The 14,038-nt window shown below is 40.5% G+C and overlaps 1 protein-coding gene and 5 long non-coding RNA genes across 9 annotated transcripts; 4 read left to right on the forward strand and 2 right to left on the reverse strand.

Annotated features, from left to right (window-relative positions):
• The first annotated feature begins 49 nt into the window (after window positions 1–49).
• LOC124350241 lies at window positions 50–2,019 on the forward strand. Of its 2 annotated transcripts, none has more exons than XR_006920543.1 (4): window positions 50–169; window positions 275–940; window positions 1,017–1,270; window positions 1,447–2,019. It is a non-coding gene; the product is annotated as an uncharacterized LOC124350241 (long non-coding RNA). The 2 variants fall into 2 exon arrangements; XR_006920544.1 differs by having other exon boundaries at window positions 51–169; window positions 275–890.
• A 999-nt stretch (window positions 2,020–3,018) lies between these two features.
• On the forward strand, window positions 3,019–4,200 carry LOC124348430. The gene has a single exon (XM_046798641.1). The coding sequence runs from the start codon at window positions 3,019–3,021 to the stop codon at window positions 4,198–4,200; it is 1,182 nt and encodes a 393-aa protein (XP_046654597.1).
• A 1,182-nt stretch (window positions 4,201–5,382) lies between these two features.
• LOC124350365 lies at window positions 5,383–5,770 on the reverse strand. Its single transcript, XR_006920842.1, has 3 exons — window positions 5,732–5,770; window positions 5,554–5,652; window positions 5,383–5,473 (listed from the first exon to the last, which is right to left on the reverse strand). It is a non-coding gene; the product is annotated as an uncharacterized LOC124350365 (long non-coding RNA).
• A 168-nt stretch (window positions 5,771–5,938) lies between these two features.
• On the forward strand, window positions 5,939–7,152 carry LOC124350267. Of its 3 annotated transcripts, XR_006920621.1 has the most exons (4): window positions 5,945–6,192; window positions 6,272–6,399; window positions 6,479–6,627; window positions 6,692–7,152. It is a non-coding gene; the product is annotated as an uncharacterized LOC124350267 (long non-coding RNA). The 3 variants fall into 3 exon arrangements; XR_006920622.1 differs by having other exon boundaries at window positions 5,939–6,399; window positions 6,479–6,607; XR_006920620.1 differs by having other exon boundaries at window positions 5,940–6,399.
• A 180-nt stretch (window positions 7,153–7,332) lies between these two features.
• On the reverse strand, window positions 7,333–13,979 carry LOC124350255. Its single transcript, XR_006920593.1, has 13 exons — window positions 13,869–13,979; window positions 12,992–13,337; window positions 12,653–12,782; window positions 11,893–12,033; window positions 11,456–11,801; window positions 11,225–11,391; window positions 11,002–11,169; window positions 9,781–9,945; window positions 9,325–9,535; window positions 8,310–8,398; window positions 8,120–8,235; window positions 8,000–8,050; window positions 7,333–7,841 (listed from the first exon to the last, which is right to left on the reverse strand). It is a non-coding gene; the product is annotated as an uncharacterized LOC124350255 (long non-coding RNA).
• On the forward strand, window positions 8,652–9,333 carry LOC124350196. The gene is made up of 3 exons (XR_006920431.1): window positions 8,652–8,715; window positions 8,814–8,934; window positions 9,060–9,333. It is a non-coding gene; the product is annotated as an uncharacterized LOC124350196 (long non-coding RNA).
• Window positions 13,980–14,038: the final 59 nt, after the last annotated feature.

Genomic DNA, 14,038 nt, shown 5'->3' on the forward strand with positions numbered 1-14,038 from the left:
TATAATAGCCGCAAGGCTCAAGAGGTGAGGGTGAGGAAAAATCGTATAAAACGAAGAGAGAAAAGACTACGGAACTCAGTCGAGTGAGCACCTCCGACACGGCAACAACTGCAGCTCACTATTTGTCACCAACTGCCTTCTTCAATGTTATACCGGTTCGCAATCACGGGTAAAGATTCATTTTTATTTCGAGTCGTGCATTAATTTTATCTTGTCTTCAGTTGATATGACCAGTTATATTCGATAATTAATGTTCAAATCGTTTATAGTTTAGTTAACTATGGCGCCGTGCTGCTGTTTGGTGTTGTATGGTTAATGGTTGGGTCGACCACGGGTGAACCGATGTCTCCTGGACATGGTGGATACCAAGCAACAGCAGCAAAATAATAGTGCACCACGTCGCCGCCTTACTACACAACAACGTCTAGATACGCAACATCTACTTGCTGTGCCGTGGCTCTCAAGTACTACATCACCGAGTATACGTATACTGTCCCAGCCTACTACACCGAAGTCCCCAAGTACTACAAGACTACGAATGCTGCCCCAGCCTACTACACCGAGGCTCCATCCTATTTTAATACCAAAGCGGTCGAGTACTACACTGCACCGCACAAGTACTACTCTGCCAGTAACTACACAACCACAACTGAGGCGGCCAAGTACTACGTAGCCCAGACTTACAACACAGCAGCTGTTCCTTCCTACTACGTTGAATTGTAATACTACACCGAGGATCCAGTCGACTACACCACAACCTACGCTACACCCAGATACTACGACGAAGCCCCCCAACTACTACTACACCGAAAAGCTTACTTCACTAAGTATAACTCTGCTCCAAGCTACTACCAAGCTGAGGCTCCTGTTTACTACACCGAGGCCACCAAGTATTACACTACAACCAAATGAAAAATATTCTGTTTCTACATGGAGTTTTGTAGCATTTTTTATTTTCTGTTCGTTTAAATGCCAGTTATTATTGGAAATTCATGTTCCAATTATTTACCTTCTAGTTAACTATGGCGTCGTGCTGCTGTTGGCTGTTGTATCCTTGATGGTTAAGTCGACCACCGGTGCACCGATGTCTCGGGGGAATGTGGATACCAAACCGCGACGCCGCCGTCTTATAACACAACAGCAAACGCAACAACCGGTTACTTCACCACCAATTCCCCGGAGTATAATCCATAACTGATGATGTCCCGAATTACTACACCGAGGCCCCAAAGTATAACTCTGCCCCGAGTTACACCACCAAGGCACCGGAGTTACTACACCACCAAGGCACCGGAGTTACTACACCACCAAGGCACCGGAGTTACTACACCACCAAGGCACCGGAGTTACTACACCACCAAGGCACCGGAGTTACTACACCACCAAGGCACCGGAGTTACTACACCACCAAGGCACCGGAGTTACTACACCACCAAGGCACCGGAGTTACTACACCACCACGTATGCTGCCCTAGCCTTTTACACCGAGGCCTAAGTACTATTCCGTTCCCAGCTACTTCACCGAGGCTTCAGCTTATTACGCCACCAAAGCGGTCAAATACTACACCGAAGCGCCCTAGGACTACTCTGCACCGAATTACTACACAGCGGCTGCTCCCTCGTACTACGTTGGACCGAAATACTAGACTGAGGTTCCAGTTTACTACACTACAACCCACGCTGCCTTCAGCTACCATACCGAGGTTCCGCTCCCATACCGATGCTCCTAAGTACTACACACTAAGGCACCCGAATATTGCACCACTACTTAGGCTGCTCCCACCTACTGCATCGAAGCTGCGAAGTATTCCACTCTTTTGAGTTACTACACCATTAAGGCACCTGAATGTTACATCACAACCTTCGCTTCTCCAGTTTATTACAGGGAGGCTCTTAAATACCATAGCCAAAATTTCTGATGTATTTAATTGTGTTCAAATTTGTCGGTCACATCTTAATAGTTACTAATCACTTGGAATCGTTGAGCTCAAATGAGAAAATAAAATTTTTTTATGGTAATCATCTTCTACGATTTCTCTTAACACCTTCAAGCCTTTTGACATTGCGACTATTGAAGTCACTTGGCTATAAAACTCAGCAAACACAAAACTTAGAAAAGGAATTGCTTTAATGTCCCACCTCCACCCACAATTCCACCCCGTTTAAAATCACATACACACATAAATACATACACACACCAAAGTTAACCCGTTGGCTGCCACGCCATACAACCCGTAGGTTGCTCTCTACTACTCTACGTGCCACGTCTGAAGGATCTATGACCAAGGTGGGACTTGCCATTGCTGACAAGTCCGTGCTGAAAATGGGGAACTATGGTGCATTGCCTTGTAACAGGCGCCTTGCGGCAGATTTTGAGCTGGTGCGACTTTCCAACCACGAGGCCGAACAGCGCACGCAGCCCGTGCTAAGGAGCTAGGGGAGAACAAAGGCGTGGCAGACAACGGGTTAACTAACTCTCACAAACATATTACCAACAACAAATGATGATCTGCGAAGACATTTTGGAGATACCGGCGACGTTTCGGTGTCCACCTTCTCGACGTTTCCTCTGCATTACCTGAATAAAGAAAAAACAATTCTTATTTAGTGACATGCCAATAAAAGTTACATAATACAGATGGAAACAATAATCAGGTTTTTTAGCTCAAAGATTTAAAGATGACATTTTTTTAGCTTAAAATCAAGCTTGCAATATTGAGAACTGTTAACTGAACAAAGCTCACTTGCTAGTTTATCGAAAAAATTTCCATAAAAAAAACCATACACGGCACGTCTCTACGGGGACTGGAAGAGGGCGAAACTGAAAGTTATCTTGGGGTCCCTCTCGGAACTCGTCTCACCTTCCGCCCCGTCTCCGATCTGCCTGACAAGCTAACCAAGCTAGCTGACTGTGATCTGGCGCCCTGGCAAAAATTGGAAGTGTTCAGAGCCCACCTACTTCCGTCTCTCTCTCATCATCTTGCCACAGGGCGGGTCCTTCGTGGCTTCCTGGGCGAGATGGACGCTCGCTGCTCTGAATTTCTTAGATTTGTCTCCAACGTCCCCCACACTGCTCATAACGGCTTCCTCTATTCCGATCGCAGGGCTGGCGGCTTAGGTGCCTCTCAACTGGCAAAAGATTCGGACATCTGGATCATCGCTCGTGCCGCTCAACTCCTCGATAGCAACGATCCGGTGGTCCGCCTCACTGCCAGATCCCAGCTCAGCCAAAACATCTCCAGGGGATTCAACGGCAAGCCGCCTGATCCGCTGCCCCTCTCTAACTACCTCTCTGGCTCGGTAGAAGGCGGACTCCACGACACCCGTTTCTACAAGTGTGGCTCCAATACCTGGTCCCGTGCCAGGAAATCAGCACGAAGACTTGAAGTTAGGATCGATGTATCCGGCGATGAATCGACCAAAGTGATCGCCGACGACGTCTCCTGCCTCTCGCTGAAAGCTGTAAGGGGCCTCCGCTCAGTCATCCGGAAACGCTGGACAATCTCCCTCACAAATGCCTTGCATCAGGGCAGGGTAGCAAGGGGGCTACTACTGGACCCATCTAACGACGTTGCCCGCCTCTCGTCTCATCGGACCTGCCTCTCATTCAACGAGTGGAATCTCATCCACAAGAGCCGCCTCGGCCTGCTTCCGCTCCTCGGGAATCCTGGTTGCTCTGCTCCCAACACCAAGTGCAGGAGATGCAAGGTTGATGCCGAGACTACCTCACACGTAACCAGCCACTGCCGCAGTAATCTTCCGGCCATTGGCCGCCGACACGACCTCGTGCTGGCAGAAATTGTGAAAACCATCACCAGGGCCGGCCATGCAGCGTCTGTTAACAGAGTCTTCCCTGGCTCAACCCTTAGGCCGGACATAGTCATCTCCTCGACCGACCCACCAACAATAATCGATCTCACCATCACCTTCGACGCTCCCGAGTCCCTTAACGCTGGCCATGCCAGAAAAATTGAGAAATACAGCTGCCTGGGGTTAACTCTGCCCTTCGTTATTGGCGCCTTGGGATCCTGGCTCCCCTCAAACAACGCAGTGGCCGTCGCCCTCAACATCCCCCCGGCTCCTTGGCGCCGCCTCCGGAGGAAGTGCCGTCTGATGGCCATCCAGGGATCTGTCTCCATTATCCATCGCCACATCCGCGGACATGGGGATGACCAGGAAGCCTTTACTCCGGCCCCTTAATGGATTTGTATGTAATTATATGGCATGTATGTATATGTATATTGCTTGAACTTGTTCTGTATCGTTGCATCGTAGTGTATTATATCTCGTTTTTCATCGCTCTGTATATTATTTCCATTGTTCCATCTCTCGTCTACCTTCGCCTAGTCAATTGAAATTCCCCATCGTAAATCTACTACTCTTTTATAATGATATGTCTTTGTCACGCCGTCGTGAAATACAGCTCTATGTCTCAGGAAAATTTTCGAAACCGGAAGTACGCGTACGTAAAAAAGATAACATGAACTTTACCACAAATTTTACGAGGATCACGAATATGTGGTTCTTTTGTGCGTCAGAAGAATATTTACTGAACTACTGACTGAAATGTGAAAACCGGAAATAGAAAAAAAAAGAAAATATCGAAAATTTAACAAGTGAGCTTTGTTGGGGGAACAGTAATCGTCAGTTATCACTAATTATTTCAACAAAATAACTGCCAATTAATGTTTAAAGAGATGTGAAAAGTAACTGAAACTGACTGTTTTGACAGCTGCAAATTATCAAAAAGCCATTTAGCGTTAGAAAAAAGAAACGTCCAAGTAAAACTTCGTTTGCGCGTAAGAAGGGCCTGATTTTGGAAACTATTACACAGACAGAGTTTAACGCAACTAGACTATTAGTAGATAACCTACGAAAATAAGTAAATTGTTGGGTACCTGGGCATAATCCCGCGGTGAATGATTACAGGTGTGTCACAGTGGGCGGAAGCGAACACTGAAGTGATCCAACTCGTCAATGAAGTAAGACAAGTTGTGTAGCAGTTCATACAAAGCAGTGAAGCTAGATGAGCGGACGTCGCGAAGATAAGGATGGAGAAGACATTGGTGGAAGTCCCTCTTCGTCATGGACAAAGGTCAGCATTGGCACAAGAATCTCCATGCCAGGACCACACGTATCCATAAAGGAACTGCATGCTCTGTAAAAAAAATGTTTTACATAAATTGAAATATAAAAATGAATAAAGCATATCAATCTTTACCTTTTCTAAGAAGCACACTGAAATGTTCATGATGAAAAAACCATAAAAATGGAATTCACAGCAACCCATGTTGAGATAAATTTCCTGATGCTAAAGACAGTGTCATGAAGTATTGCAGTGGCGTGGTGATAGATTGTATTGATGCTTACCTTTAACATATGGGATATGAATTTAGTAAGGCATTTGACTTTCATCAAGCAGATCTGGTATAAACATGGCAGGTCACTTCACACTCTTCACGTCTCTGAAACTCTAAGTGGAAATGAGACAAGGAAATTATCTTCATTATTTACAAATTTACACAAATTTACCCATGAGAAATAAAACTCTACCTATCTCTTAGCTGGATGACCTTCTAAACAGAAGTAAAAACAGCTACAAACATGCTGTTGCAGGGTACACCACCAAAATTGCGAGATTCAGATAAGATCCTATGATGCATGAGCAAGAATACCTATGTTGTATGAAAATCTGAATTGTAATGGTCAGGTAGCAATAATGGGGAAATACCTTATCTCAGAACATTTTTATTCCAGTATATGTGTGCTTCAAACATGAGTTTTAGGCTTTTGACAGCATGAGGATCTAATGGATGGAAAGTGACTGAGCGCTAAGTCAACTTGTTTGAATGACTGACAGTATGCATCTAGAATTTGAAGAAATAAATTGGTACAGTACAAAAATAAGGAAACTAGGTAAAGATAAACCTACATATGATACGAAGTTCAATTTGGCATTTGAAATCACAGGATTCACTGAAATTTCACGATGTCAGAATGTAAAATTCACGATGTCAGAATGTCAACATGGGCGACACTGGCGACATCTAGTAATGAGTCTTGAATCTTACGTTAGTTGCACATCAGTCAGTCATGACACAGACATGACACATTACATTACACGTCGTTACTTTCATAAGTTACTTAAAAAGTTTAACAACAGAGATTGGATAACAAGTTAACTGTTTTTACGTAATAGATAAAACAATCTTTAGCCATGCTTTAGCTGATGTTTCTTACTGCATCCTTGACCGCTTGACAATGTTTTCAGATAATTTCAGCCGAAGTTTTCATGTACCGGGCCAACTTAGGTGCTCATGACATTAGAAATGAAATGGTCTAATCTAATAATGCAAGCTCACAACCTGTCTTCTGAAGCAAAATAATTTTTGTTGCAAGGTATTTATTGTACCAAAATTATTTTTAATTACTGTGTTCTTTAAGGCAATAATGTTCATGTTAATTTTTCCCTGTCAAGTTGTAGATCTTCAAGATATTTATGCCTTCGCCAGATCCAATTCTTTGCTGCTATCTATTTTGGGTACAACAGTGAGAAAATGCTGCTACGCAAGATTATGTGGTGTTCTTAGTTCTAATTTAGGACAATGTAAGATTGATTGATTTGAGGTTAGGTTTTCTGTTACTACATCATGCGGTTTAAAAATTATGTCTGAATATACTCTCCTTTCAGGTTAATCCCTCTCCACTGTTCTAGTTCCTTGGAAACCGACGAGAGATTGCTGGAATTGAAGACTGATAATTTGTGTTGATGTAGATAACTTACAAGTGCATAATCTGGGCTCCCTTCTTTTCTGTGGCCCCGTATCCATAACTAACACTAACCAACGCCCGCCGGTGGTCACTCACTCGCTGTGTCAACCAGGAGGAGGGGAGGGCTCTGGTCGAACGGAGACTTGGAAGGCCCCTGATCTGATGAAAACATTTGGAGGGTCATGAGTCTAAACCGAAAACCTAGTATGACTATATCTCTCCAGTAAAACTGGCCTCGAACTTCTCTCTTCTTCTTCTCGGTCCAGATACTATCTCTGGTGGCCGTCGACAATTCCAACTGCATGTGCGAGTTTTAACAAAGCAATGCGCAGCCCAGAGACAAAAAGCGATGTTTAATTTTTGTCAAATTAGAAATTTTTTTTTAAATTAGTTCTGGAATAAGTAAAATTTTTAACGTATAACTGACAAAGATTTCAGCAAAAATAAAATATCGCTTTTTGTGTCGTTGGGTACGCTTGTTCAAATTCGCACAAAAAAAGACAATCAATTTGAACCGGACGCTCTGTTTATTGAATTAATAAATTTATTTAAAATATTAAAAAAATAAAGATGATTTATTGTTTATTATGAACATTTTGCACATTGCAAGAGTTACGTGGACACGAATTTGAGAAATGGTAGGTATTTATTGGTGGGATTATAGGGGTGTGGAAAATTATATGTAGGTATATGTTATGGGATTGAAAAATATGAAGGGGAATATTGCCTTGTTGGTGGGATCATAAGTTATGGTTTTAATCATTGCCTAACATTCAGGTGATATTTTTTTACAACAAACCTCAACTTTTTTATAAATTCCCAACATCCTCTATGTTCCTTTCCCAATCCCCAAAGCATGTTTATTATTTGTTTGACATGAATTCCCCATATTTCTGTTTTTGTTCCCTCTTAACATGTAAACGATAAACTGCAGACCCAATAACAATTAAACAAAATAATGATGCAACTTCGGTAACACGACACCAGCACCAAAGAACAGTCAGTTTAATATTATGCAAAAAGATCTTTCACCAGCATTGGCTGCAACAACGTCCCACATCGGACAGCAACTACGGAAACATAAACGATAAACCAATAACCAAAATTTAATGAATTAATCTTCAGAATCAATGGATATACTGTCTGAAAAGACAAATTATTATCACATTATATCGTTTTCAATAGTTCATTCAAATATTCTGAAAACATTATCTATAGTACTAATTACCTGAAAGCTATTGTTGAAACAAAATTTACATGAAACTAGATGCATCTAAGACTTAAATACAAAATCATTGGAACTTTTACTCTACACTGAAACTGAAAGAAATATTCTTTCAGTATCAACCTATCTTGTGTTCAATCATTTTCCCTTTACACAGTCCAGGAACACCTTTAACCATCTGGCTACATCAAATCCATGTGCACGTTGGGCAGCAACGAAGGAGCTCAGACTTTACCAGGCTGTTTTCATTAATTAAAATTCATTTTTCATTCATAGACCGACCATTAAAAAAATTTTTTTTTTTAAAGCTTACTTGGTCAGAGAAATAAACGGAGACCTTCAGCAAGTCTATGTGACGTCACTACGTCAGTACAGACACCCCTGGCACCTGGATCCGGAAAGCTGTTTTAAAATAAGAGGATAGAGACATACGTAGATTAGATTGGTGTTAGTAGGTAGAATATATATATCTAGATCCATTTGTGTCAATAAAATATTCGTTAAATCAACATAGACAATATATGAGCAGCAGCTCTGCCCTAATTACAAGTGATAAACAAATATTGGTTTTAGTGATTAAATGCAAATGAAATATTCAGTCTATGGGACCTGAGTAGAGAAAATGCGAGTATAAAAATCCAGCTTTTTCTCTGAGCTTATCATCACAACTCGTCCAGCATCAGTTGCAGCGATAACCCAAAATGTTCCAGAAATTTTTTGTAAGTATTAATTTCCACAGTAACTAAATTAGTTCAATCTCTTCTTCAAATCTTTTTTAAAATGTTGTGTTTTTGTTTTTCCCGTCAATCTTTTAAAGCTCTTTGCTTGCGTCTTGGCTGTGATGGCCGTCGTCTACACAAACTCGGCACCAACTGAAGATGAACCCGCTAATTCCGACGAGCCGGGAGACCAGTTCTTGTTCTACTGTCGCTGGTTCAGTAAGTTACCACGCTCTTCGTTTAAAAATAAGTTATAAATGACGCTGAAGACAACAATCAAGGCTTGACGAAATCTATAAATCTCAATGCTTTGGAAACGACTAATGGAATTATGTTTGTTACAGCTTCTTGCAGCAACAGCACCCAGTGCTCGAGCAATGTGATCTACAAGACCTGCAACGGTGGTCGTTGCTGTAGAGGTTAAACATGAAGTGTAACCTAGTCCCGCACGTTTTCTGACACCAACCACTTCTAAGAAAAATTTGGTTTCTTTTCTAGTTATACCCATTCCCTATTACATCCCAGGTTATATTAATTGAGTTCTATCACGAGTTGTCATGTCCGTCTCTTTTGTAAGATTCTCGGTTAAACGAAAAAAATACACTTTACCTTATAAACCACTTCGTTCTGCAATAACTGGCTTCTTATACCATCGAGGAAGTGCCGGTGTGGCGGCAGGTTCGTCTTGGCCATGAAATTTTCTATAGTTGCACTTTAGCGGCGATACTACCACCTTCAAGGGGCTGGTGTCGTTGGGTCACTGTAGTCCTAACTTACGGCACCGAATGGTTTTGCCGCGGGAGGAAGGTGAAAACGAAGCCTGCATTGAGAGAAAACAAAGCAAAAAAAAATTTAATTTTCAATTAAGCGAAAAAAAAACAACATATTTTTGTCTTTCACCTGAGTGATTTTCATACTAGCAAAACAATTTTTTTTTACGAATATTGAAATAAAAGAGCATTTTATAACATTTCCTACTGTCCTTCCTTATAGGTTTCTACAAACTTTGCTAATACAGAAATCATATAAATTACTTTTCGTTTAACAATCACATTTTCAGGGTACCTTTGAGAAGTCAAACGCTGAGCTGGCTGGATATTTTGGATTATCTGATGCTGGCAAAGACGAGAAGAAACACCGCAAGGTTAATACCTAAAAAAATCTTCCAATAAGCTGTTGATCCTGGAAAGCAATGACCATTGACTCATTGAGTACTTCCGCCTGGATAATCTTCAAGGGATAAAAAAAATGGATTTAATCTCTCGACAAAAAGAATATTTCACTCAAGCAAGAATAAAAAACTGGAGAGGGAAGGTTTTTGTTGTTTTGGGTTCTTGGCTTTTCATACTTGCGAAAAATGCAGAAAACTTTTTAAATAAATTCAATTGATTAGTTATGTGGTTAATAAATACAGCGTTTAGAAGGAATGAGGCATTTTTTTTACCACTCAGTATTGCCTATCTCTTCACGAAAATCTAAACATATAAACAATCCCTATAAAAGTAACGAGAAGGATTTAAGTTCGTGCAATAAGGACGAAAAGGTCGAAAAAAGTAAAACGGGACAATCTGGTAATTATTTAAAAATTTGAAGTAGGAAAAAAGAGCAACCACCGCGCTAAAGAACGAAACAGATCACCCGATAAAAACGTCATCAATACGGATCAACATAATGGACTTCAAGAAACAAGAAAATAAGAAAAGAATTATCAATTAGGTGACATCCATTAAGAAAACTGAGCCGTTTGGCAATCGCAGGTCACATGGACGAGGTTTTGGCAACTAATGTTTGAGGGATTCCGATAAGAAAATCCACGATGGATTATCCAGATTAAGAAACCGATAATCTCGTCAAACAGAACGCCACTCCGCTCCATTACATAACCCAAGTCATAATCCACTAATCCTCCGCCGCCACAGTTGGAAAGAGAAAGATAATCTTGCCACGCGCGGATGTGGCGGCAGGAAGTGTTTGTCAGGATTTTCTACTTTTGCAACCAATAAGGAAGGAGGTCACATTCTCGAAAAAATTTTCTCCTTAATAAATATAAACCCCCAAAACTTGAAATTCCGCATTCCATCTTTGGTCTTTGCTCACTGCACATCTCGCTATTGCCTCTTCCTCAAAGGTACGTTACCTGTGTTTGTTCGCAGTTGTTCACATTAGTTTAAAAGTGCTTAAGTAGTAACGTTGACTTTTTTAACTATGGATACTTACGGTAATTTACTTTCTTACTTAACTCAAATTACTTATTTACGAAGGAAATGTTTAAATGTTAATTTTTACTTTCAGATTATTATCCAGTTGGTTTCACTACGAAGTCTGCTTCAGCATCAGGTCGTCAGCGCCACTTTTACGACGAGGTCCAGCTGGAGGTACTCGACGCAGAATTCAACAGAGATCCGTTTCCCAATCGAGAAGGTCGTCGACGCATCGCCCAGCTGATTGGAGTTTCTGAGAAATCGATTATGGTGTGACATTTTTATTTTTTACCATTTTATTCAATTACCTGAAATTAATTTTTCCTCTTGATTGCATCAGTGGTGGTTTCAGAATCGCCGTCGACGTGTCCGCCAACTTGGATCTTCAAGAACGGCAACTTCAACTTGCGAAACAAATTGCCAACATCGTCGATCATCACCTTACGTCTCTCGCCAACGTCAACATGGTACGTCCCTATTTGATGAAGAAAATTTGTGTAATTGATTACTGATTTTACTTCATATTTTCAGATACTTACGTTTCAACTCAAGTCCTTCCAACTCCTGTATTTTATTCGGATCCTCCGGCAGTTCCACCCGTGGAACCAATCAACTACTCCACGTCCGGATCATCATCGTCGTCTCCACTTCAATCCGAATGGCTTGCTACCAGCTGTCCACAACACGTCGTAAGTCCCCAGTCCAACTTCAATAACTCGAATGGATTCCGAACGGAGCAGCAACCACAGCAGCAAGACTATTCCTCCTACTACTGGAACAACTGGGATTACTCTCCTCCTTTCTATCCAACTTCAATGACAAATCCAACATTTTACTCCAACACTGTTTTTGATCCGCATTCCTCATGTTATTGTTTTTATTCACCTGAAACAACAAATCAGTTTTATGATCAGTCTTGTATGTAAATTTGATAATTTGACGCATGATTGACAATCGAATAAATCACGAAACATACCTTAAAAAGCTTTTATCTTGTTTTAAAAGGTTAGTGAATTACCTACATTTTTAATGGGTAATAGATAGTGCCGTTCATCGGGAACAAATGAATGCCAAGGGTTTATCGGTATTGCCGTTGTTATTTATCAAATCTACTAATCTAGTAAACAGATAATTAACTAATTATTCTAATCGCAAATGTATTCTAATTAATCGATCAATTAAAATACCAAATTTCACCATTTAATTATTTGTCGTAGCATTTGGATTTTTCATCGAAACATTTCGAAAATAATTAAAAAATGAATTTTGAGGATGCAAAGGCTAATTTTTATTTAAAATAAATTTTAAACGGGGTTTTACGGAATCGAAAAAAAAATTTGATTAAGTGCAGCTGGTATTTGAACCCATCATCACAGAAAAATGACTATCTGTAAATGCATTTCACATTCAATATTTAGAGAAAAAAAAATTTCAGAGAAAAAATATTTCAACGCGAAAATACCAAGTTAGGCAGAAATTTGTTGTCTTTCACTTTCTAATTCAACAAAATCTGAAAATCGAGCCATGGATTCGCCCGAGTGACCCAAATCGTCCTCATTGTGGCCTCCTCCGGAGCCGCTAATTCTCACATCCCCGACGTGTTAACCACTCGGTCATATACGTCAATACTATATTCTCATTTTTAATAGAATTTGATAGAATGATTCAGTCTACAAGTCATGTCATTTGTGAGTCTAATTTAAAGGGACACAAACTAATGTATTAGACAAACTTACCATTGAAGACTGGTGTATCAAGTAATTAATTTCTGAGAAATTGTGTCGGACATGGAAATCAACAGCAACTCCCAAAAAATCCTTGTTGTCAGAGTTGTCCATCTGAAATATAAAAGGTATCCATGGACACCTATGGAGCATTAAATTAAAGCTATCTATATGTTCTCAGTAGTACAGCATGTAACATAATGGATTACTCAAACTCTAAACGTGATAACAACCATGAACAAAGGCACATGCTGCTGAATCCTTTGAATATTCTTAAGGGTTTTTTTTCTCACAAATCAATTCTATGCCACACTGAAGAGAAGAAAATTAATGGTTTCAAAACATATTTACTTGTAGGCCTGTTGAACTATTCTTCATTCCAACTCTTGCTCCTAATCACATGTTCCACTGGCAATTTTCTAAGCTTAGTTACTGAAAGACTGGATAAAATAACATCTTGGGAGTTATTCAGTGCAATGAAAATAAGTCACATGTAGTTAAGAGAACGACAGAACGACAAATCTTAAGAAATGCGACAACACTTCACAGTTCGCACCACGCCGGTCGCGGCCATGTTGGTTTCTACTTATTGCTCCGTTACTTCCGAGTAAGCCTTTCTTTTTTTATTGCTAGATGGCAGCATTTCGTATTTGTTTCCTTCTTCGCTAGATGGTGTGGACGGGATGGCGCTAATTCCCTGTAATTTGAAAATTGCAATTGAAAGATTCAGTTGCACAATTCGCGTCACATCATGAACCAGACGTGGGTGATAAGCTTTACACAGAAGACAAAATATGATGCCTGAATTCAGGATTCATAGATTTAAAAGTTAGCCGTTAAATACATAGTAAGTAGTGTATACATTCCAATGGGGAGAACGCCGGAGAAGAAAGACCTTGTTCTACATATTTTTTTAAAGTTTTCTTTTTCATATTTCCAGCCAAGAAAAATAGAGGGAAAAGAGTTAGACGCCCACAGTAGCACGCCGACCATGTGAAGGTTGACGATGACAAAGCCAAAAGATTAAAACACGGTGTGGGTGCGTCAATTCATTACTCCCGCATATTAGTTTCTATTTAGCCATTTCTGTCCTTTTGTCTACTCATTTGCGTTACTTTTACTAAATGATTAATGGATATCAGTCGGTTCGTCAGTGGATTTAAAAGAAATTATAATAAAAATATTTTGATGAACCATAAAAGGGAAGGTATTTGGATTGGTATCTGACCTGGGTTCGCACTCCTACTTCATTGGCTGCATAACTTCGGAGCGTGACACCAACAAGTCGAAAATAACGGGCCTTATGTACTGTCGAACAGTCGAAGTACCCGGACCATGACCTTGTGCTTCTCCTAGCGTCGGCCACAAATCAACAACACAAACAATAAGATGAATCTC

The sequence above is a fragment of the Daphnia pulicaria genome, chromosome 7 (genome assembly GCF_021234035.1).
Source record: "Daphnia pulicaria isolate SC F1-1A chromosome 7, SC_F0-13Bv2, whole genome shotgun sequence".
NCBI lineage: Eukaryota > Metazoa > Arthropoda > Branchiopoda > Diplostraca > Daphniidae > Daphnia > Daphnia pulicaria.

Coding starts and splice junctions, on each gene's coding strand:
- LOC124348430 (XM_046798641.1), top strand. CDS start 3,019: ATGGACGCTCGCTGCTCTGAATTTCTTAGATTTGTCTCCAACGTCCCC.